The sequence below is a fragment of the Pinus tabuliformis genome, chromosome 1_1 (genome assembly GCF_031772625.1).
Source record: "Pinus tabuliformis cultivar Carrire ecotype Pingquan chromosome 1_1, CPIR1, whole genome shotgun sequence".
NCBI lineage: Eukaryota > Viridiplantae > Streptophyta > Pinopsida > Pinales > Pinaceae > Pinus > Pinus tabuliformis.
Window position 1 is genome coordinate 148,865,514 of NC_142297.1, and position 26,508 is coordinate 148,892,021.

General features: G+C 36.5%; 1 protein-coding gene across 3 annotated transcripts in view; it reads right to left on the reverse strand.

Moving 5' to 3' along the window:
* Positions 1 to 26,508, reverse strand: part of LOC149212051 (MADS-box protein SOC1-like) — a 310,257-nt gene that overhangs the window by 242,187 nt on the left and 41,562 nt on the right. For all 3 annotated transcript variants that reach the window (XM_089391668.1, XM_089391667.1, XM_089391669.1), the window contains exon 2: positions 8,338 to 8,419. In XM_089391668.1, coding sequence (XP_089247794.1) covers positions 8,338 to 8,419 — 82 coding nt within the window. The remainder of the gene's footprint in view (positions 1 to 8,337; positions 8,420 to 26,508) is intronic.

The window sequence follows — 26,508 nt, forward strand, 5'->3', positions numbered from 1 at the left end:
AATGAGGACCTATGTATGCAAGGCTTAAAAAAGTACTTCTTTCTAAATAATGAATCCATACAGGTGGAGAGAGATGTTTAGATAAGAGAGGAATAACCTCCTAATGGAGTTTAATTAACCCAACATTTCAAACTTCCAAGTGAGTCCATCTTCAGGGGATGTGCTAATAGTTTAAGAGAAGATTAATGATGTATTGTAGCTCTAAACTTATGTATGTATATAGATTTTGGAAAGGATCAATAAGAAAAGATCTAGTCAGCCAAGTTCATTTGATATTTGGAGAAAGATGAAAGAAAAGAAAAAAAACAAAACAAAAAATATATTTTATATTTATTTAATAGTTTATTAGATGAATTAATTTAGAATTAATTGATTTTACCATGAAATTAGGGTTTGATTAGTTATTAGGGTTGTCTTTGAGAAAATAATTTTTATTAATGTTTTAAATTATTCACTTGATTTATTTACTATATTGAATTTTAATTTTGATGTTTGACTTATTTAATGTATTTAATTACAATATCATCATATTATTTTAATGGATTTCATATGATTATATAATTTTAATTATTAATATCTATATAGTAAGTAAATTTATAAGCTTCATTATTTGGAATAGTTTTTAGATTATTTATATTATTGTTAAATGAATTTCCTGAATTTGGAATAAAATTTTATTATGATATATATATATATATATATATATATATATATATATATAAAGAGCCAAAGCAATCAAATTTGGGATTGATTTATTGGAAATAAATGAGTTATGAAATTAATTCTTAAAAAAAAGAGTAATTATTTAATGACTTACAAGAATGGTTTCCACGCATTGCTAAGTTTTAAATCGTCGTCTCGATTTAAGTTGTTTTTCTTTTCTTTTTCCTATTTCAATGGCTTCATTGACTTTCCTTTTAAGATAGTGGTCTTCTTTTTTAATTAACTTGGATTATTCCATACATATGTAGTGTTGGGAAGAGTGAACATGTTCTACTAAGGTAGATTTTGAGGCCTTTTATCTTCGTAAGTCAGCGGTGTGCTCTTTGATTTGAATGTTAAAAGATATTCCTATTTCTCCTATATATTCTTTCCCACATGAACAAGGTATCATATAAATACCTTTTTGATGGTTAGGGTTTATTGAGTCTTTGACATATTCGAAAAATTGTCTAATGTTGTTAGGGGGAGTGAAGACTATGTTAATATTACGTTTGTTAATAATTTTAGAATTTTTGTCAATGGTGCCTTTTATATAAGGAAGGGAGTTTTACATATTTATGCTTTTTATCTTTGTTGTTATAATTATTCTTGCTTAGGGATTGGTGAATGCCTTTATTAATGGTGTTCTTATTATAACCATTTTGTTCAAAAACTTTGTGAAAATGGTTAAGTTCAAAATTTAGATGGTCATTGTCAGATATTTTGGCAGCCCTAGTGGTTAAGGTTTTTATGATACCAATTTTTTGTTTAGGGTGGTGATGGGAATTAGCATGCAAATATCTCTCAGTGTGAGTTTTCTTCCTAAAGACATGGAAACCAAGTTTCCCTTCTTTTTTAGATAGAAAGATATCCAGAAAGGGAAGTTTATTGTTTGTTTCAATTTCGATGGTGAATTTTATATGCTCAGAGAGACTATTTATGTGATTGAGGAATAGGTCAATTTTTTATTTCCCATGACTCCATTTGGCGAATATATCATCTACAAATTGTTTCCATTCCTCAGGGGTGTAGGGAAAGGAGTTTAGGGCTTTCCAATCAAAGTGTTCCATATAGATGTTCACAATTATGGGGGATAGAGGGGAGGCCATCGCTACCCCATGGGTTTGCTCATATATTTTTCCTTTAAAACTAAAGTATGAGGATTTCAAGAAAAGTTTTAAAAGGTCCACCGTTTCTTTATCAGTGATTTCCCCCATGATATTAATGGCCTAATCAATAGGGATCATGGTGTACAGTGACACAATGATATATATACTTTCCTGCATGAACAAGATATAATATAAATACCTTTTTGATGGTTAAGATTTATTGAGCCTTTGACAGATTCGAAAAATTGTCTGATGTTGTTAGGGGGAGTGAAGGCTATGTTAATATTATGTTTGTTAAGAATTTTAGAAATTTTGTCAATGGTGCCTTTTATATAAGGAATGGAGGTTTACATATTTATGTTCTTTATCTTTGTTGTTATAATTATTCTTGCCTAGCGATTGGTGAATGGCTTTATTAATGGTGTTCTTATTATAACCATTTTGTTCAAAAAATTTGTGAAGATAGTTAAGGTCAAAATTTAGATGGTCAATGTGAGATATTCTAGAAGCCTTAGTGGTTAAGGTTTTTATGATACCAATTTTTTTGTTTAGGGTAGTGAAGGGAATTAGCATGCAAATATCTCTTAGTGTGAGTTTTTTTCCTAAAGACATGGAAACCAAGTTTCCCTTCTTTCTTAGATAGCAGGATATCCAGAAAGGGAAGTTTATTGTTTGTTTCCATTTCGATAGTGAATTTTATATGTTCAGCGAGACTATTTATGTGATTGAGGAATAGGTCAAATTTTTCTTTCCCATGACCCCATCTGGCGAATATATCATCTACAAACCTTTTCCATTCCTCAAGGGTGTAGGGAAAGGATTTGAGGGCTTTCCAATCAAAGTGTTCCATATAAATGTTCGCAATTATGGGGGATAAAGGGGAGCCCATAGCTACCCCATGGGTTTGCTCATATATTTTGCCTTTAAAACTAAAGTATGAGGATTTTAAGCAAAGTTTTAAAAGGTCCACCATTTCTTTATCAGTGATTTCCCCCATGATATTAATGGCCTCATCAATAGGGATCATTGTGTACAGTGATACAATGTCAAAGCTTACCATGAGGTCTTCATCCTTCATTTCAAGGTTTTTAACCCATTGAACAAAGGAAGATGAGTCTTTAATGTAAGAGGAAGTGTTTCCAGATAAGGGTCTGATCTTTTTGGCAAGGTATTTAGAAAGAAGATAAGTGGGGGAACATATGGTGTTTACTATAGGTCTAAGGGGAATACTAGATTTATGAACCTTGGGAGTGACATAAATTCTTGGCTTGATTGAATTGTTATGGGTGATTTTCTTTTTAGTGATGTCATCAAGAGAGGATTTTTTAATTTTCTTGGTTACTTCACGGAGAAATTTATCACTGGGGTCTTTATTAATAATTTTATAAAAACCACTTTCATTTAGGTGTTCTTCCATCTTGTTGTCATAATCAACCTTACTCATGATTACTGTTGCATTTCCTTTATGGGATTTTAGGATAACTATGTCTTTTTTTTCCTTAGATGGTTTAAATCTCTTTTTTCTTCTTTGGTTATGTTTGAGAGCGAGGTTTAGAAATTTTAAGAATTTTAGCAATGTCATGTTTAATTTCTTCACTTCTAATTATTTTCATATTTAATTTCTTCACTTTTAATTATATCGAGGACTTTAATAGGTACTTCAATATTGCTGGTGATCTCATTCACAAGGATTTTATTAGGAGTTATGGCGAAGTTTAAACCTTTTTCAAAATGGTTTCGGTAGCATGGTCCAATTGGATGTTGGATGTTAGTTAAGTTAATGATCTGCACATTCTGAGAATTCGAATTTTGATGATGGGTGGGATTGGTTGCCTGGTTCATTAGGATGCTGGATGTGTTGATGACCTGCGTATTTTCAGTTAAGGAGTCATTCTAATGCGAATTGATGGAGATAAGAAACGGACGAGCGTTGTTTGAAACTGCGAATTCTGTGATGTGAGGAATGGAGTTAGAGTTGAGCGAATTGGGGTAGCTGGTGACCGAGAGGTTGTTAGCTATCGAGGTTTTGTTTTGCAAGTAGTGAGGTATGGCGTTGTCATTGGTTAAGGTGTAATAGGTGGATGAGAGGTTAGAAGCGGTATTCGAACTAACGCAGTGAGGAATGGGGCTGAGAGAACCGGGTGAAGAATCGATGTTTGCTGAGCTGGTGAAGGAATACGTATCAGAGGCGATGTTTGAGGTTATATTTGCACTGTGAAATGCGGTGTTGGAGGTTATCTCTGCGTTGTGACTATTGGTGACCAAATCAGCAAAATACGTATAGGAAATATCAGAAGGATTGTTGTGGGAGCGTATAAAGTGATGGGGTTAGCGTTAAGGGAGTTGGGGTTGTTGGTGTTGCTGGTTACTAAGAATTCTATCGACAATGTACTATCAGTGTTGTGAGAGGGGTTGTCGATGGGCATGGCGTAGCTGGTGGCTAAGATGTTGGATGCGTTGTTTGTTATAACACTGTGGGGAAAGAGAGAATTGGACCATGAGTCGGTGGTGACTGAATTGCTAACGGAATGTGTACAAGAGGTTGTGTTGGAGGTCATCTTAGCGCTGTGAGGAAAAGCGCAGCACATAAAAAAAATCAGGAAATGGAACAAGGTTGTTTTTGGGACATTTTAAAGCATAAAAAATACCTAGAAATGCAGATGGAGGAGCTCCAACAAAACATCATCCTCAACAGGACCACAAACCAACTGCAACAAACAGAGAATGATTTGGAACAAAAATGGGAAATGAGAGCAAAATAGGAAGAAAAACTATGGTAGCCAAAATCAGGTGTTAAATGGTTAAAATGCGGGGAAAGAAATATAAAATTCTTCCACAAAGAAATAATTCAGCACAGGCAAGTTAACAAGATCTTATCTCTAAAGTAGCCTAATGGCAACATAATCAGCTCCCACGAGAAATTTTAGTAGAGCTCAACACTTTCTTTGGGAACCTCCTCAAGGAACCCAATGAGGAAAGTAGCCAAGCAATTAACGAGATTGTTCAACACATTCCCAGAATCCTGAATGAGGAAATTATTGAGTAGGATGTGAAGGAGACCACATGTCCATGCCCTTGGGGAAAGGACCGGGACATGATGGTTTTACTACAGACTTCTTCAAAGTTTGTTGGCCTTTTCTGAAGTTAGAGGTCCATGCCATTATGGAAAGACTCGAGACAATCAAAGTCGATACTTGGAGCTTTCAACGCCAGCTTTCTCATCCTAATCCCAAAAGAAGAAGTCACAAATGCTCCAGAGAGGTGTCACACAACTTCCCTTTTCAATGTCATTCACAAAATTATTTCGAAGGTAAACTAATAAACTTAAACCTTTGCTTCCTCTCCTAGTCTCTCCAAGCCAATCTGGCTATGTTGAGGGAAGACAAATTTTAGACAACATAATTCTATCTCATGAAACTATTCATTCTGTCAAGATCACCAAACAACCACGGATGATGATGCTGTTAGACATGTCAAAATCCTTTGATAATATTAGTTGGCAACACATGTGAGAAGATCTCAAGGACTTTGGGTTTCACTGGGGTTTTCTTCTCCATTCTTGTTAATGGAGCCCCTGCTCAACCTTTCTCACCCACTTGAGGAACCAAACAGGGTGCTCCTCTATCACCTTTTCTATTCATCCTAAAGGCATAAGGATCGGGTAAAACAATTATGGTTGCCAAGAAGGCTTCGGCGATGCTTTTAGGAACCAGGAAGGAGATATAATATGGATCTATTATGGAAAACTTGGGTTTAACACGAATAATGCCACAGAGTTGCAAGGGTTGGAACAACGGCTCGACATAGCAAAGTCATACGACTTAGTTACATTGATCATGGAACGATACTCAATGGTGACAATCCTTTCTGCCTAGAAGATCCAGCATGGCACTCCTATGAGCAAGGTCACAACCATCTGGCGTCTCTTGAAGACCCTGCAGTGCATCCAAGGACACATCACCAACTCAGCTGGGGTCCACTTTCAAGTTGTTAAACAAAAGGAAAACTCTCTCACTAACAGGCTATCCAATGAAGTGACAGATGGCAACGAGATCATGCGCTCTAATGCATGGCAAGTAACACATGCTGGAATGTTGTGTTTTGATTGCAATAATATCAATCTAAAGGGACAGCGAGAGTATTACCCACCCGGAGCGGGTCCACCCTCACTCCATTCAACAACCATTCCCATGATGAAAAAGGATGCAAATATTGAAGGAGGTGCTCCCATAACCCTCGCATGCACCCTCCCTCACAAAGCTCTTAATGAGCTCTCGAACAAAGCAAAAATGACCTGCTCAGGGAATGATTGGCGCAGCTGCCCCCCCTATCCATACCAGTGCAACATGAATCACTCAAATGCAGGGGATGATCCTGTCGTATGCTTGATTGGCGATTTCAGTGCTATTAAATCCATAATTATCCATGGCCTATTAATGCAGATGGAGCATAACTCATTTCTCTATTTTGGTTCGAGTCTCCAGCCCTTGTATTTATTCTCTACTCTTTCCCCTTCCCTTTGTATCGATGCATGCTACCCATTCCCTCAGTTCCCTGCCACACTGCCCCTCCCGCTTTTCGACTCCTACTTTTTACACCTTCCACGTGTCCTCTTCATGGCTTGTCTCCCACAATCCTCCAGATCTTCCTCTTCTGGCCACAGGAGAATGTGTCGCAACATTGATCGATGGGGATAGGCTAACATGTGCCCCTGACCCAGAGCGGACACGACAACCCATTAGGCTACCCTTAACGTCCATAGCTCAATTTTTCCCGAGACTAAAGATGATATTAAGAAGCTCAAGGAGAAGGTCGCAAAAATTTGGCAAAGCACCATCTTTGAAGAGGAGGACACCCAATTTGAATGGATTTCGGAACCTGGGCTTACCAGAGCTCGTGAAAATCTCTATAGCTGCACCATCAAGCTAGCTTGGACCATGAAAACCCTGATGGGCCTAGATATGCAAGGCCGCAAGAAGGACAAGAATATGTTGGAGGATAAAATAGACCCGTTGGATGCGGAACTCATTGTGTTTATTGAAAAGGTGCACCGAAAAATCTATTACTTGCACCAGGGAGTCCCCTCGAGATGAGAAGATCGCAATAATCATTGGTCAGTGGAACGTGGCTGAGGGGATCACCTTTCACACCCCAGACCACCTGCAGGAGGAAGGCGCGGAAGCAAGTGGGTCGCTTGCAGATCCTATACCCATCTGGGGGGCTAACTCTTAAAGTTAAGTGACATGACCAGAAAACTTTGTCTCATTTTTGTAAATACAACCCTGTGGTTGATTATTTGTATGCTTTACTGGTTTAGAAAGGGTTTCGCTGTTGTCAACCTTAGTCATAAAGTCAACAAAGGCACATTGGGAAGTTCTATCATGGAGTGTTTTAGTTAGGTAGAATAGGCTTCTGAACTTCCAACAGTACAAAATCACAAAGAATGAACGACTTTGCAGACGGGCTTGGCTTTCAGACGAGCCGACTTGCAAAGACTTTGATGTATTCCAATTATGTTTTCTTGAAGTAATATAATTCCCGACTTGGTTACAAAAAATAACAACAACCAACATATCTTCAAATCGTGTGGTCTATGTACTCCCTCTATGTCTTAAGACAATGACTCGCCATAAAATATCGATGAACCCAAACGACGATCAACAACAAATCACTTTTAAAAAAATACATCGATAAAAATAAATTAGAAGTCTTTATTACAACAAAACAACTATGTTCAAATCTATTTAACTAAGCTAGGTATTAAAACAAAAACTAACACCTCGACACTAATAAAATAAATCACAATAAAATATATTACTTATAAAATATTTCATTAATCAGATTAATTACTAGACTTCACAAACAACCAACCAACTTATTCAAACTACATGAATGTATACCATATAAAAACATTATATCCTTACACTTATAAACCTTAAGCTACTATATTAAACTTAAATTAATACAACATAAAGTATATAAACATTTACAATTTATAAAATTAAATTATTTTTCTGCAATATATAAGTTAAATTAGACATCAACAAATACACATTATATCTTTATACCCATAAACTTTAAGCTACTCTATTAAACCTTAAATTAATGCAACATAAAATATATAATCATTTACAATCTATAACATTAAATTATTTTTATGCAATGCCTAAGTTAAACTAGGCATCAACAAATATACTACATATTGAAATAAAATATTTGTTCCAAACAAACAAATCTTTAAATTTACAAATTCTCTTATAAAATCTTTAGTAATTTTATTTATTAATTATTTTAATTGTAATTATAATTTTAGAATTATTATAATATATATATAAAACAAATATAAAGATATCAAATTATAAAAAAAAATATTCTCTAAACATAGTTTGGACTATTTATTCTGAAATATTTATTATTTTTATTAAAAACACACACACAAAATATCACATATTTAAAAAAGGAAAAGAAATACCTGGTTATCTTGCTCTGTAGTCAGACCATTTCTACTAAAAAGGGAAGGAAATACCTGGTTATCTTGCTCTGTAGTCAGACCATTTCTACTAGTGTGCTGTGAATACTTTCGGTACTTCTCCAGCATTTTCTCCATGCTTCACATAATATTAATAATGGTTAATTCAAAATTAATAAATCTGTATTTAAATAATGAAATAAACTGTATAGATAAAAATTAATATAGTAATGTTTAAAGAATCAATTATATATATAACATTCTCAATTTTTTAGATGCATATTTACATAATAATTATTTTATATTTAAAATATTTAATATTAGTTTGAATAAATAATTATATTATAAAGTATTTTAATTTCAATTTGAAATAGTTTTTTTTCTATAATATAATTTCAGATAAAATTATGATTTTTTTTATTTTTTTTAAAGATATTTTTGAATTCATAAATAAATTCAATACCCCTAAAAATCTGTGATATTTAAATTTTACCTATTAAATAATTTAAATTCAAACTTTTTAAAATCTCTACCGGAATGTATTTAAATTAACTAAAAAAATTATCAAAAAAATTAACTCGAAAAATATCAAAAAAAAAATAACATTACATTTTTAATTATTAATAAAAATTATAATAAACCATTAACTTGTCTATTTAACAGTAACCGTAGTGGCCTGCAATCAAACGTGTATGCGTTAATTTCATAATAAACTAAATTTAAATGAATTTCATAATAAGCAAAATCGAAATTATATTTATAGAGTAGATAATACTTTTAATATAGATAAAGTCAAAGCTATAATACTGGGATCCATATTGATTAACCTCAATCATTTTGTATATGATAAAAACAATTAAGAAGAGTTAAATTTTATTTTCAATTTAATTAAAATTATAATATTAAAAAAATATAAATTAAATGTAAAAATTATAAAATTATAAATCAATTATTTTGGAAAAAAAAATTAAAATAAAAATTTTATATGTGTATGTGAGCAAATCATGTTTACATCATTTAAGCATTAAAATATTTGTTAAACTACATTAATGTATGAAGACAAAAATGAGAAGAAATGACTCCATATAAATATTACTTAATTAGTATTATAATAATCCAATCCAAAAATAAAGCATATATGAGGTAGAATGTTCATTATGCACTTGAATATGAAAAAAATTATAATATATCAAACAAAACCAAATTGTCCATAAAATATATATATATATATATAACAAAAATGTCTGACACAATTTCATGTTTGAAAACTTAGAATAAATGATTTTGTACCAATATAACTAGATTGAGTTCCATGAGTTATATAATATTAATAAAATTATAAATGGAAACAATGGTCACATACAATTTAAGGCCAAAATTTACATTGATAACATAAAAACAAGCTATCACAAGTTTATATTGTGAAGCTTTTCATTACTCTGAAGTTTTTTTTATAAGTACTTTTAATAGCTTGGAGTTGTTATTATGATGGTTATTTTTTATTTCTGTTATTACTGTTTGTTTTATTGTTTTGGAATTATCTTTGTATCTTGCTTTAATATGTTAATTTTTGGATATATCTGAGAAAGATGCTACTGGGAATGATTTGGTTTTTAATTTTGTTGACACTGGAACATAAAAATACTTGTTTATTTGTACATGCTGGATGGACATGGTTATGGATAAATTATATGTCCATCATTATTTCAGTGGATGCACAAGAGTCTCCCAATCTGATTTATGTATTGGTGATTTTGTTAATACAAATTCAAACAGTTTTTTCACAGTCGAAAAAAATCTTAATGTTAAGAGAAGCACAATACAATTTCTAAAACATCATGGTATGATGAAATTCTTCATCATAATAAGATAAAATTCATCATAAAAACATCATGGTATGATAAAATTCATCATCATGATATAATAAAATTCATCATTTATATGAGATTAAAAAAATTCAAGAGAAAAAATGTCTTTTATTAAAATACGTAATATACATAAACGTTACATATCAATTTTAAAATATTTGTGATAATTAAAAAAAAATAATAACCTGATAGCCTTTTCAAACTTTGAGAAGTTAATAAAATTCCTTTTTAAGATGATATTTTAAAATAATATATATATATATAAGTAATTATTTTATTTTAATTAAACCAAATTATATTTAAATAGTTACTAATAATCACTATTAAAAATTTTATAAAATTTTAAATATTTAACCTATAATTTTATTAAAAATTTTAAAACCATATTTCATTCAATTTATTACAAATATACACCAAACAATCTACACATGAAAATTAATAATAATACGTTATTGAAATAATAATAAACTACACACATGAAAATCAATATTACCACAACTCCATTCATGATTGCTCATTTGACAACGAATATATAGTCACGACTGACGATGACACAATATACAGGTGTGCCTAACACACCATGATCCGCTGGATCACTGATTGTGTCAGAATATATCTGCCGCCAAGGGGCAACGATCGACGGGACCAACAGGAAAGTTTTTTGCGAAATTTGTGCGAGTCAGTAATCCTGTAATTATTTGGCTTGAGGCAGAAACCCAGGTATGTAAGGACATCCCCTAAGGGTTGTGAGCGGAAAGTAAAGACTCTGTAATGCTTTTAATCTCCTTCTGATCACCATAAGAGTGTATTATTAACGATTTATCTTCGTTAACCATCATACCCAAAGTCGCACCAAATCTCTTGATAATATAATGTAATGTCATCCATTGTTGTTTGGAAACCATTTCAAAAGTGAGGATGTCATTCACGAAGAAGCTGTGTGTAATATCGATACAGGAACCCAAGCGAATACCAAAGAACAGGCCTGGGGACCGTTCAGCGTTACTTATAAGGTTGAGTCCATCTATCACCAAGATAAAAGTAATAAGTAATGGTGAGAGTGAGCATCCCTGCCGCAAAACCCTTCTTGCTTTGAAAAATATGGAAGGGTAACCATTTACAAGAACTGCATATTGAACAGATGTGACACAAGCCATGATCCACTCAACCATATGGATCGATAAACCAATCTTAGTCAGAATGAGACGCAGGAGCAACCAATCGACACAGTCATATGCCTTCTTTAAGTCTACCTTCATGACCAATGCCTCTAATTTCTTTGTATGAATGGTATGCATAGCTTCCTGTGCAGTGGCCACTGCATCATGAATTAGTGGTTATGGAGAGATTCAAATTGTCCCCGACAGATGTGAACTGGGAGAGTATTCTTAATCTTCTCTGAAATGAACTTAGATATGAGTATGTAGTAAGTATTACAAAGAGAAATGCGTGTGAAGTCGGAGAAGTTAGAAGTATCAATAACCTTCGGGATCAATGCAATAAAAGTAGAATTAATGGATCCAGATACCTTACTAAAAATCCTCGCTTCTTCAACTATTTCCATAAGTCCCCTTCCCATCAATTCAGTGCAAAAAAAAATTCCACTGTCCAGACATCAGGGGCCAGGCATTTATCTTTAGAAAAGGATCTCAGAACCTCGAGAATTTCACCTATGGAAATCGAGCTATAGAAGACTTCATTGTGCTCCTCATTAAACATCTGGGGGTATTCCATCGTATACCAAATATAGTCTTCAATGTCTACGTCCAACCGAGCCTGGCAGAAAGACTCAAAAAGGTGTACAACTTCTCTTTGTATCTCCCTTGTCCTATACACCTTTTCTCCATTTTTTGCAAGTATATGCCATATGGAATTTATATTCTTCCTGTGGTTTATATATTTACCAAAGAAATTTATATTTTATCCCCCTCTAAGGGCCACAATGCTTTGCTTTTCCGTTCATTGAGGTGGGTTTGAATTCAAGACATAAATATCACCTTATTTTCAAGACATAAATATCATCTTATCAAGTGGGAGAAGATTAGTCCCTAAATATTTCAAAGGATGGGGAACACTGGACATTAAGATTTTGGATGGAAACTGATTATCAAATCAATATGGGGTGCAGTATTCCAGGAAGAATAGAAAAGTTGATGACTAGATTAGAGAAGGGCTCATTGGAATCAAAGTTGGATCTTATATATGGACTAGTTTCTACAAGGTGAAAGACTGGCTTCTCACACTAATTACATGGTCATTTGGTAAAGGGAACAACATTGTTATTGGCATTGATAATATTCTGGGCATTGAGCGTGATAATACAAGCTCTGAGGATACCTTGGTTAGATTATGGTCTAGAGAAATTTTCTTTCTCGAACAGGTATTCCTTGAATGGCGAGGTAAATTTCCTATTTGGAGAAAGGCTGATGATATGGGTATGGTCAGCCATTGTGCAGAGGAATGGAATACATTCATTCAGACACTAAAAAGGGTGAGCCTTTGGAAGTCACACGAGGGAGATCACCTCACATGGGCAAGGAAATTACGTTGCAACTTGGTGGTAGTAGCAATTCCTACAAGTACATTATGAACACTCTTTTCTCTTTTACTCAGCATGTCTGGTTCTATAATATCTGGAAATTGAATGTCCCCTATAATATCATTCTTTACACTTGGTTGGTTTGGCACAACAAAACTCTGACTTGGGAGAATCTTTGAAAAAGAGGTATACACGAGCCTGGTAGATGTTCACTTTGCAGGGTTCGGTGGAGACAAATGCACATCTATTTTTGGAAAGTCTTATAGCATTACATGTTTGGAAAGGTATACTACTCCAACTAAACATACCTTTTAGATGCTTCCAGTCAATTGAGAAGTGCCTAATTTGGTGGTTAGAATGCAGGGGGAAATTCTAGGGCACCCCTCTTTTCATCTTCTCGGAAATTTTGCAGGCCAGGAATGGTGTTATATTTTAAGACTACAGGATTAATGTTCACAGAATCATTTTCAGTGTTGGAAGGTGAATGGAAACCCTTAGAAATAGCACACATATGTAGAAGGATCTATTGATCCACCACATCCCACCTGACATTCTTTTTCCTGCAAGTTATTTTGATGGCGCGGCTCAAAAAGGTGTCTGCGGTTGCGGTGTATGGCTCACAATTGATCACAACTCACATTATAAAATATCTTGGAATCCAAGCACTGGTACAAATATGCGGGTAGAGATTCTGGCACTTTTGGAACTGCTTTTGTCACGCCCCCAACTCTTTTTTCAAGAGTTGCACAATGTACAGCACCGACTAAACATTTAAATGTTTTCATTTCTAAGTTATTTCCCGGACTACGCCTAACATTCACATAATTCTCCATTTTATATTATTAATGTGCGAAATACATTAATACTTCATAAACCATGCAAGAGACGAGATAACACAATGTATGCAAGTAATCTTTATAAATTTGTTGTTTTATAAAATTTCGCCCGGGAGCAAGGCTCAACCAAGTTATACAAACTTTACAAATGGGTGGCTGTCGTGCAGCTCAACCGGTCCACCATCTTGGCCGCTGCACCGTGCAAGCCTACTCAACCAATGCTTAACTGTGTACAAGGTTTTCGTTCCACCGAACTCCACCCAATCGTGTCTCAGGTGCAATTTCCTACCGTCTTGGGCACGCCTGCCGTAGGCACACCTACACCGCCCACCCGGCCGCCCTGCCCAACTTGCCTCACCCAATACCATCATGTCGTCTTCAACCTTCCACCCATTCTGTCGAAACTCATTCACCCAGCGCCCGATGACTTACAGTTCACCTGTTTGGTCTGCCCATCGCCTGCAGTTAACTACGTTGAGCTTGCCCTGTGGTGTCGCTGTCTGCCCTCACTTTGTCTCGTTGTTCTGCCCAGGCGGGCACATCTGCTACACCTCCGCTCGGGTAGTCCGCCCATACACTTGGACTCCTTTGCATTTTATGTGTGAAGATGTGTTCTGCCCTTTGCTCAGTGCTAAGGGTGCAATGCATCTCACCTGCCCAGTGTAAAAGGTGCAATGCATACTGGAAAGCCCTTCTGTAGGGTGCGATGGGCGAGAATGGACAAATGGCAGAGATAGTTTGCGAGGTGGATGATCATGGAATCTTCCAGAAACTTCTCCTGTGACACTTGCCTCTCTGAATTCGCCCAGGGATGAGTAAGAGATCATCAATCTTCAAGTGGAATCAAGAACTATCAGAGAGAAAACACTAATCAAAATCCCAGAAGCGGACTCACCTCCCTGCAATCATCTATATATGGATCCCTCATCCCAGAGATGCAGAGGCTGAAATTTTGTATCTTGTAAGGAAGTGTTGTTGGTTTCCTGGTGGAATATCATAGTGTTGGGTGATCTAAGCTTTTCATGAGGTGAAGAAGGGCTTTCATGCTTGGAGGATGACGTTGGGTCAGATCAATGGGTTGTAATCCTCTCTTCTAATCTTTACATCAATAAAGCTATTCAAGTTTTCCTCCACATTCTTGTATGTCTGATAGTATATGCATTTGTGTGATCAATATATATCTGGTCTTATATTGCTTATGATTGTATATCTCTGCACTATGAAGGTATTATGCTGCTTTGACTTTACAGGTACTCTTTGAAGCGGAGTGGTCAAGGGAAAAGCGGCAAAGACCTGTCGGTGAGGAGAAGGAACAAGCAAAGAACCGAGCGAAAGATGGAGGTTGGTATTCTTTGATCCTCTCCTATCTACTTCTCATAAAGGAAAACGAAAGTAACTTTAATCTGTTTGTTTCTAAGATAGCTACCCGTCTTAGTGGGACTATCAGCTCTGCATAGACATTATATTTCCCGATAACAAAATGGCGACTCCACTGGGGAGCGAATAGATTGTTTGCTTATCTATAGTTGTTTGTTTTATAAACTTACAGACGGAGCTTGAAGTCAAGCCTGCTAGCCTTCGAACTGCATTTACAGCAATATCAAAGTAGATCAATTCTTCTTCTGTCTATCTCTGAGTTTTGTTTATAAATTGAACAATTGATTTGCAAACATCCTAAATGCCCTAGTGGTGGCTCTAGTAACCTCATTAGATCAGCCCCTATGATTTCTATTTACTGACTATCATTTGCTTGGCCTAAATCCTTGAACTAAGCTGCAAACTGTGACCAAGAACCAAGTTGAAGTCTCGTCCCTGGACCATCGCACTTTCTCCTCTTGGGAATCTAGATGCATCGCACCTCCTGTGTGCAGTAGGTGCGCTGCATCGCACTTTCCCTGTGTTGTAGGTGTGCTGATCAGATAAGACCTCTTCTGCTTCCAGATTTTGGTTTCTTTGATTCACTCTCTTCAGCGTTATTCAGGAGTTTTGTTGTCTGTGATCAATATACCACTGTGGAAACTCCCTTCCTTTGCATGATTCCGCCTCCATAGTACAAAGAATTGTGAATGTTTTTATGTATTGTGCGCCATTTACAGTTCTCTTTTACAAAAAGTAGCGTAATCAAACTGTTGTCTTTTGATTTGGAAGTGTCGCAAGTGTTGTTTTCAGTTAAAGAAAAGAATCTTATCGTTCTTCATGGTCGATTATACAGTTACTCTTGTATTTTATTTGAATTAATAGTTTTTCAACTGTCGAAAGCAGTTTTCAATTCAAATTCGCAAAATGTCGTCATTATCTTCCTTTCGTTTTTGAAGAGAAATTTGTTAGTACTGTCACTTTGAAAAGATAATTCAGATTTGTACTCAGCGTTCTTTATGTCATTCACACATTAAGAAAGAGGAAAACAAATACATGCATGTGCATTTGCATTTAGACTACTTGTTGGTTTGATTTAGGACAATGCATCTAGTGTGTGCTCTCTACTCTATGTTGAAAGAATATCATCTCTCTTTCTTTACTAGCTAGGATTTTCATAACAAAAAGAAGATTAAACGATTGTTTATCATTTTAGATTGCATTTTAGGACTTATATATCTACATCACGCGGTGAACCTGAAAGGCAAATTTCTTAAGAAAGATCAGCTGTAAAATAAATTCAATGAACATAAAAACGCTTTGGAACCTAATGCACAACATTTAGAAGTCTAGGCTAGAGACGTATTCCAGCATCATAAATCCTGGTAACTATCGCTTTCATTGTTGGTTGAGTGATTCCTCCTCTTTGAGACGACAAGTGCCAGTACGGACTTGTGCTCCCACGTACCGTCGAGTATATATTGGGAGACCACAATAGGCTATATCCTTTATCCTTAGGAATCCATGTGTGCCTCCCTATCAATCGCAATGCTTTGAACACAACATTTAGGAAGATTGACTGCCGTAGCGTAAAAAGTATTCTGTAGTTTTGCGATTGGTTTGGTAATCCCTCTGTCTAGATTTCCAAAGTAGTCTCTTTCGTTCCTTTTCAGACTCCTTAAAAGAAAAGGTCCATCTGAGCACTTGTCACTTCAGGCTCATTAAAAATCTAAGGCGACTAGAGTCATTTTTAGCTTTTTCTCGACTCTTAAAAATTGAAAAAGAAAGTTGTGTCAAAGCGTCATAAAATTTATTTTAATCGGAATAACGTCATTGTTCCCTCGTTGGTCTTAGAAGTTAGTCTTCCTTCCTCGCAAATTCTTGTAGAATCACTAGGAAATCTTTTGGATAGACTAGATATGTCTGAACAACCATCGACATCCAGGACTATGTCATCTGACGCAGCAGCAGCAGAACCTCCTGTTGCTACTCCAAGAATGTTCGTTGGTGTACCCTCTGTCCTGGCAAGTTATCAACAACACGCCGGAGTCCAATTAGGGACTGTTTCGACGACATGGTCAGTTCCTATTTCTTCATCCAAATTATCATATGGTATTTGTTATGTTGAAACTCAAAAAGTTGATCCAATGTGTCTTCAAAGGCCAAGCTACCCTTTAAGTACTAGATTGCCACCATATGGGGGGCAGTATGCCTTTTCATTGTTCCCTCCTGGAGAACAACCATATGGGAGTTTACGACAAAGTTTAGGTCAAACTGGAATTACATCCAGCAATTGGGTACCAATACTGCCTCAGCAACCAAGAGTTGTATATTCAATGCAATCAGTCCACCCTGTGTTGAATATTCCCACTATACCTGCTATTGTGACTGCATCGCAAGTACAAGCGCTACATGTTGTATGTCAACCCCAAGTTTCTCAGGTTGCAATACAACAGCCTCTCGTCTCAGCAATTCAATCACAACCTCAGGTTAGTGCCTCCTTATCTGGAGCGACTCAGACTCAAACAGGTACTATGGCTCCTCATCTTGGTCAATCATCCAGTATTGGACAACAGAAAATGGTCCAACAACCATGGTTGGTTCAATATCAACAACCGCAATTCTAGGAATCATATCGGGGACCTCAGCAACAAGTCTTTGGAAGTAATGGGCAACCGCATTTCCAAAGCAGTTATCAATAGCCATACTATAATGGTTATGCCCATCAACCTTATCAAAGTTACCAGCATCAAATACATTATGCTGGTATGCAAAGACCCACTGCTCAGGGATTCCTTCTTATCCTGGGTATGCTTCGCCTAACCTGAACCAACAGTTTCCCTTTGTAGCAACTCTAGAATTACCAGATCTAAACCGACTAACGAATGATCCAATTGCTTACGCCCCTTGGTGGCCTCCGATTCCTCATAAAATTCCCTCTGATATTCCTAAATTCAATGGAAATCCAGGTGAAGATCCGTCGAATCATGTGATGACATTCCATTTTTGGTGTTCATCCAATACCCTGAAGGATGATTCGATAAGGCTTCACCCTTTTCAGCGAACGTTAACAGGCCCAGCAGCTAAATGGTATATAGAATTGCCTAGAGCTTCATTCGATAACTTTAGCACCCTAGCCACAAACTTTTTAACCCATTTTCAGTTACCCATAAGGTACGAAACGGGAACAGAGCTTCTTACCAATTTCAAACAAACGACGGCCACTCACATATCTGATCATATTCCTAAGTGGCGACGTTGTCGTAGAATGGTAAAAACATATGTTCCTAATCAACTACTAGCTGAATGGTTTATTAAGTCATTATTACCTTCTATTACGGAAGATGTGGCAAAGGGAGGAGTTGTCACTGAAGAGCAAGTCATTGCTCATGCGCAATATCTAGACTTGATATATACTCAGTTTAGCACGCTCTATGACAAAATTCCTGATGCTCCTAGACCAGAGTTTTTCGTTCCTCCTCCTCCTAAATCAAACAAAGACTCTCATGCTAGCGATGGCGTGATAGGTACGACAAGCACAAAAACCGCAAAGGCTACATCTAAGAAAGCCCGTACGGTTTCTAGTCAAAATGCAAATGAAGAACCTCTCACCTCAGAGGTCAATGCCATGTCGACTGACAAGGGAAAAAATCCAAAGCAACTAGGGGGCAAGAAGAAAGGGAAAAATAATAAGAAAAAACAGGAAAATTCACCTCCTGAAAAATCTTCTGAAAACCCTACTGGGCAAAAGAAACCTTGTTATCCATGTTACATATGCGACGATGAGCATTTCATGAAAGATTGTCCACATAAAGCTAAGGTTATGAAATTTTTAAAAACTTCAAATACCCCAGCGGTGTTGACTAATCTGTTTCCGAGCCCAGAAATAAACCTGGTTGCTAGTGATCGTGCTTCCCCATCCCAAGCGTTTATGCTGTCCATTTCAGAACAACAAAATGATGCTTTGATATTGACAAGGAATAAAGATTACAGGAACCCACAGTTGTCGAACAACAAGGCTAATGATCAACCTAGTAGTTCAACAACAACTTCGACCGAAGTTGTGCCACGCATGATTCCCGAGCTAACGATAAAACTGCCAAAGGGAGTAGTACACAAATCGACATTTAATCCTCGTGCCAGAGAAGCACAGAGTTATAATACAGTAGAGGACTTGGCCCAATCGTCGTCCGCTATGTCAACACTTGAGGTACTGCAAAATTGCCCCTCCCAGAAGTAGGCTCTATTATCAGCAATATGTGGGATTGACCCATCAGATTCTAATCTTGTGGCCTTTAATCACAAAGGATATGACCCGCAGTGACCAACTCAGCTCACTTTCATCATTCAAGTGAAATCCCTCTACAAAACTGTTCATCGAACAATTATTGATGAGGGGGCATCTACATGTATTATCTCAATGAGTTGCTGGAAAACTTTAGGCTCACCACCCTTGTCGCGATTGTCAATGACGTTAAAAACGTTCGATGGAAGAACATACACGCCGTATGGGATATTAAGTAACTTGCAAGTTGAACTGGGGGGCAAGACAGTAGAAATTGACGTTGAAGTTATCGATGGAAACCTCGATTATAATATCCTACTGGGAAGGCCCTGGATTTATGCTATGGCTGCTGTTGTGTCAACTTACTTTAGAAAGATTGCATTTCCCTTTCAAGGAGGAATTACAATCATTGATCAACAAACCTTTCTCCCCAACAGTTCTCAAGTTACCGGAAGCATTCCATTGATCCATGGAAGCTCTCAATCGCTTCAAAATATCAGAGTAGGTCTCCTAAAAGACCCTTCCTTAATGGGGACTTTTGCCCTTCCGCCTCCAAGTAATCTGGCAGAAGTGGCCACAGTGGAAACCTGTCACTTGATATCTTCTACATCAACAAAGATGAAGAAGAACTCTGAACATTTTGATAGTGTGGATCATCGCGAAGCATTGCCTCCAAGCCCTACCATAGCTACATCATCTGACGATCAATTCAGTGATGTCGTACATTATGTACCTGGGGCATTGGAACCAGATCTTTCCTTCATGACCCCTTATGAGTTGTGATCAAAGGTCGCCATGAGGATAGTTCTTTTACTGTGTCAACCTCATTAAAAAATGAAACAACTCCCTTTCCAAATCGAGTCTTTGATTACGATCTCGTAAAATCCAAGTCAAGTCTTTCAAAGATCTCGAAGGTAAACCTTCATTCCAACCACTGCGTTGAATGCAATGAAGCTTGGGGGGCATGCACCTCGATTTGCGTCATTATGTTGGGGGCATGCGAACTTATAACAAGCATAGTTTTTCGTTTCAAGCTTGTGTAAACATGAAACTGAATCTGAGCATATGTTGTCGCATGGTTCAAGCTCATTAAAAAATAAACCAGGCCACGAGCAATGTTACCGCAGGGTTCAAGCTCGTTAAAAAATAAACCTGCCATGAGCAGTTTTACGCGAAGTTCAAGCTCGTTAAAAAATAAACCTAGCAATGAGCATATGTTCCACCAGAGTTTAAGCTCATTAAAAAATGAACCCACCTTCGGTAAATAACCATTGTGAACGCATTATCATCAGCTTTTGAGCCTTGGTCGTGTTCTTACCATCACCTCCACTCTGTTTTTAGCCAATCATACGCCTCCATTTGATTGTTTACCCATTTTGAGGAATAGCTGCGACGGGTGATTATATTAGCCATCTTCTTTACACTGCCGTGATTGAAAAGTTCCAAACCTTACCTGGAATTAGCAACTACCTGAAAATATCACTCATTCCTAAAAAACGAGTCTCCTTTAAACTCTTTTCATCTGACTCATAAAATATGAAAAGATTGCCGAGCAATTGGCCTCTCCAGCTTGTTAAAGCTATCAGAAGTGCTATCCCTCCTCTAGATTTTAATCTTTTTGGACCTGAGGGATTATTACACAAAAAAATCGAGCGCTTGTCTTGTTCGGCTCGTTAAAACTATCGAAAATTCATCCCTTTCATATTATTTTATACTTTTTCGGACTTGAGGGATTATATCACGAAAAAGGATTACTGGAGTCTCCTTTCCATACCTTTTCAGACTCTCTAAAATTGAAAAAGGACCGAGTTGTCTTTGTCGTTAAACTCGTTAAAACCAATAGTGAAAAACTTGTCCATACAAACAAGAACGAGTTTCACTGTCACTAGGCTCATTAAAACATAACGACGAGTTTGCTCAAAGGGAAAACTATATAACAAGCATATGTTATCTTTCTCAAGCTTGATAAAAATAAAGAGGTACTGGTCAGCAATGACTGGGGAAAAATTGGGAAGATAACTTGAAGAAACTTTATTGGTAGTAAGTCGCTCTTGAACATGACACTTTCACTCCGTCACCATGATTGAGTCGGGTTGTGTTATTCCGTTCACTAGTCATATTACCATTGGTCCACCGTACCATCCATCTTTGGGGTTAACGCTACCAATCTATTTCAATGTCGCCGATATGTTCAAAAGAAGTCGATCAGAGAATTCACCAACCCATCTTGTGTCTCATCCGCTACAATACCTTTACGCTTCATTCTTTCATGACCGCCACCCTAAACCCTGTATCATCAGATCGTTTTCACCTGCAAAAGTCATTTGCTCCATTCAGTGTCATAGATGTGGGATTCATTAAGGCCCTCTTACGACGGGTCACTTCTTGTCGACATCAGCTCATTATCCAAGAAGTTGACCTAGGAACAACCCTTTCAGTACTTTGAAGCTTGCATGCCTCAATGGCAAGTTTCTCACTTCGGCAACAGGTTTACATCAATGGCCTTCGACCGAGAGATTTTGCGTGGTGTTCGACGCCAAGTCCCATTTTCGCACCACGCGAATTTTACTGTCGTAGGTTGAGGGTCATCATCATTATTAGTGATTCCTCTCGCGCCTGTTAATAGCTTACATCATTGGCTAGTAATCAGGTGATGTCTTTCCATGTTCGACTTCAGAACATTTTTTCACATGGATCGACTTCTACTTCGGGCGAAGATGGGACGAGTTTGAAGACCCTGGATCTAGTTTCATCTATCTAGGCTGCGATATATTCAAGAAAATAAAGACATCAAATGTACATCATTGCTGCACATATGATCATCCGAATCAAAGGATGATAGCTCTATCAGAATCATCAGTCTTCCACACAGACGGTTGTCTGTCCTATGTACATGAAAATGAATTTATAAAGCTGAGAATGGGAATGCCCGCCTCAGCTAGATCATGAAAATGTTATGAAGATAATGTATTGTATTGTATCTTATTACAGGTCGCCTTCTAGTTCGAAAAACCTCAGATCCTCATGATAAAGAATTTCACCTGACATCAAAAGATTAACGACCTCATGCTTTAGGGGGCAATTGTTATAGACATTTTTGGGCACTGCAACCCCAATCATATATGTCCAAAAACCAAAGGCTTCTGAGTCCCTAAAAGTGTTGTTTCATGCCCTAAAGGAACAAGGTCAGCTGATTACATCATCTCCTAGAAGTTCTCCACAGAAAACTGCTCAGAACTGGTCAAATTTGAACCATACAAGTTGCTCAGTGCTAAGGGTGCAATGCATCTCACCTGCCTAGTGTAAAAGGTGCGATGCATAATGGAAATCCCTTCTATAGGGTGCGATGGGCGAGAAAGGACAAATGGCAGAGACAGTTTGCGCGGTGGATGATCAAGGAATCTTCCAGAAACTTCTCCTGTGACACTTGCCTCTCTGAATTCGCCCAAGGATGAGTAAGAGATCATCAATCTCCAAGTGGAATAAAGAACTATCAGAGAGAAGACACTAATCAAAATCCCAGAAGCTGACTCACCTCCATACAATCATCTATATACGGATCCCTCATCCCAGAGATCGAGAGGCTGAAATTTTGTATCTTGTAAGGAAGTGTTGTTGGTTTCCTAGTGGAATATCATAGTGTTGGGTGATCTAAGCTTTTCATGAGGTGAAGAAGGGTTTTCATGCTGGGAGGATGACGGTGGGTCAGATCAATGGGTTGTAATCCTCTCTTCTAATCTTTACATCAATAAAGCTATTCAAGTTTTCCTCCACATTTTTGTATGTATGATAGTATATGCATTTGTGTGGTTAATATGTATCTGGTCCTATATTGCTTATGATTGTAGATCTCTGCACTTTGAAGGTATTATGTTGCTTTGAATTTACAGGTACTCTCTGAAGCGGAGTGGTCAAGGGAGAAACGGCAAAGACTTGTCGGTGAGGAGAAGGAACAAGCAAAGAACCGAGCGAAAGATCGAGGGTGGTATTCTTTGATCCTCTCCTATCTACTTCTCATAATGGAAAATGAAAGTAACTTTAATCTGTTTGTTTCTAGGATAGCTACCCGTCTTAATGGGACTAGAAACTCTGCATAGACACTAGATTTCCCGATAATAGTTGGCCCAACTCATTGTTCAGGCGTGCCCTCCAACTCGTCGATTAAATGCGACTGACTCGTCTCACCCACCACGTGCCCATGCTGACTTGTGCCAACTCATTGGTTAAACGCGCCCATCTGGCGTGCCTGACTCGCCAACTCGCAATGATGACTCGAAGGCTTTAAAACTTTGGTTCTTTAAAAGATTTTCTATTGACACCGTTCACATGTATGAAGATTCCAAGGCCCTCATTGATGGGATTACATCCAATTCAATATTTTCTCCCCCAAACCTTTGTGGCTAGATATCCCACATCAACTGCCTAAAACAATGCTTTCAACGTATCACTTTTCAACATATTTTTCAGGAAATCTAAAACAGTTGTGAAATCTCTATCTAAAAAGGGCCTCATAAATGGTAACGGATACACGAACTTCATATATATGGAAGAAAATACCATCAGAGATGAGGGCACTATTTTACTCCCTTAACATTGGAATCTTAGTTTATTTATAGTCATTTATGTGGTTTTATAGCTTAACATAATTTCTACTATTTTATGATAAGATATGATACTTGAAACACTTTTTGAACATATAGTCAAATTTTAGATATTTTAGTAATGCATTATAGTATGATATGGGGATACCTACAGTACGAAAATTTTGATAACATTTTGGAAAATGTATTGGTACATTATATAGACCAATGTTTTTTCATCTGAAAATGGAAACAAATATATAGTCCATCAAATAATCAATATGCGGACCATTGTCTACTAAAAGTTTTGCCACGAAAGTGCCATGAAAGATATGATCATTGTATATGTGAAAACTTTTCAGAAATTTTTAAAATCAACTAAAACGTTTAGTCTGAAAATATTAAAATGTTATTATTTTAACATAATAATTTATTTCTCTCACTTTATATATAAAATCTTTGTTTACATTAGTCCCAAGAGTTAATTTAAGTGGTCTAGAGCCAAACATAAAGTTTTCATATTTTGTTGCAAGTTGTTGATTATGGGTTCGACTCTATTGATTCCCTTAGTATAAGACCCAATAATTAAGACCTAAAATTTACCTAATTTACCATCCACAAAATGTGAAGAAATACTCCAAATTTCCCATGCTATCATTCCAAATAACCCCAAAAAAAAAACAAACCTATGTACATTAAATTCCCTAATTTTCCAAATATTATTTTCATTCTTATAACTTTATCATCTCCCGATCTTCATATAATCACACATTAATACTTTGGAAAAAAAATGTTCAATCGGATATTTCATAAATGCAATAAAAATGATGCAAGATTTAAGGTACAACAACATGTTCTCAATAGGGGTCCATTATAATGTTTTAACATATAGATATGACAAAGTTCAAAGATTATAAATGCGTGGGAATTGGGGCCACAACTATCACTACATTCGGCAAATAATCTACATTTTAATTCATCCTAGTGTATTAACGATTGGACTCAAGGTCGTTGGGGTTGGAATAACTGGTTTGACAACCTCCTCAACACTTTATTAGTTAAAGCCAACACTGGTAGTGATATATTTGAAATCACGGTGACGGTGGTTGACAGATGCTTGGCAGGTAAGAACCACGGGAACACTAGGGAGAGGAAATATGACCCAATTTAGAAGCATGCCTCCCCTTGTAGCTAGATTTTCTTGTGAGACAAACTTTCTATTTGCACCGACGGAAACTTTCAGATGAATTCCTTGATATGTTTTGAATTTCGACTGAATACTTGGATCAAGAGTAAGTATGGGATTAAGATATCCAAAACACCTTTTTGCACAGAAATCATTGCTTCATTTCATTGCCTACTCAATTTACGTATTTGAGCTCGTGGTACACAAACATGTCTTCATAGGATTAGTTCTAGATTCTTCTCCTCCCTAGGTCCAGGATAATTCATTTTCTTTTCTTAAAAATGATTGACAAATCACTATGTGATCATGTGTTAATATAAAACAATAAAGCACTTGATTTTCATGTGAATAATGGTTTTGTAACATTTTCTTGTCATTATTTTCTCAAAAAATTCCAAAAATAATAATTTATGCACTTCGTAAATAAATATATGTGTTCATTTCTATAAGTGCCATAATATATTATGTTTGGTTATATTTGAATAAAGTTTTTTCTAAATAAAACTTTCCAATAAAGTGCTCTCATAAAGCGCTTGCATCTTCGCGTGGCACATATCTAATGTGCAAGGAATGATGGTTGTTAATCAATAGCGTGCCCCCCGCTTTCTCGAAGTTTAGCAGCGTGGGGTGTTCCACGATGGGATGTTTTCTCGAAACCACATTTGTATACGTGGCAGGTTGTGGTTAATAGCGGAACCCCCAACAAACCCGTTTCTGATTTCCGCAAAAATATACTTGCCGCAGATTGTCTTTCCCACTGCCAAGATTTTATTTGTTATTAAATCCTAGTGCCACCAACCACTATTTTTATTAATTCGTGTTGTCACTGAATATTATTGTTATCCTTCTCCCAGTTCTTTTATTCAAAATCCATTTCCCTTTCTCCCTTTGTCAAAGAATCAAAACAGAGAAGAGCACCACCATTTCTTAACCGTTCGAAGAAATCTGCTGCAAATTATTGGTAAAAATAGCTAAAACAACACAATTACAGAAACTCAATCATATATTATGCACAAATCGTGTATGTGCAAAGACACTCACACACAGATTTACATTCAGATTACTCTATTAAATAGAGTTTCTGAGATCCAACTTATTCCCAAATTAGATAAAGAGGTTGAGAGAATTTCTCAACCATCACAAACCAACTTCTTAAATATGGAATGTAAACAGTAACTCCAACATCCCCCCTTAATTATTACATTACATGAAAATAACAAAATAATCAAGCTTATCAGTGGATGCTCCATCAAGTTGCCTCATAGCCCTCGGAAAGGTGTAGTTGGCAAGTTGGATTCCCGAGTTCCCTCAACTCCCGAATCAAGGACCTCTCGAAGTCAATTACTGGACAGCATCCCAATCTGTCGCATAACCTCATTAGGAAACCACTTCCATGTCTACCACTAATGAGGGATCCTTCCCTAGATCCGCAATTTCCATACTATCTGGACAACCATCCATATTGAGCCTTACTGCTACTTGATCTTTAAGCACTGGCATCAGACACATAGTTGAACTGCTGGTTATTTTAAAAGAGTTTAATAGGTTCACTCTCTTCAATTAATTCATCATCTTTAC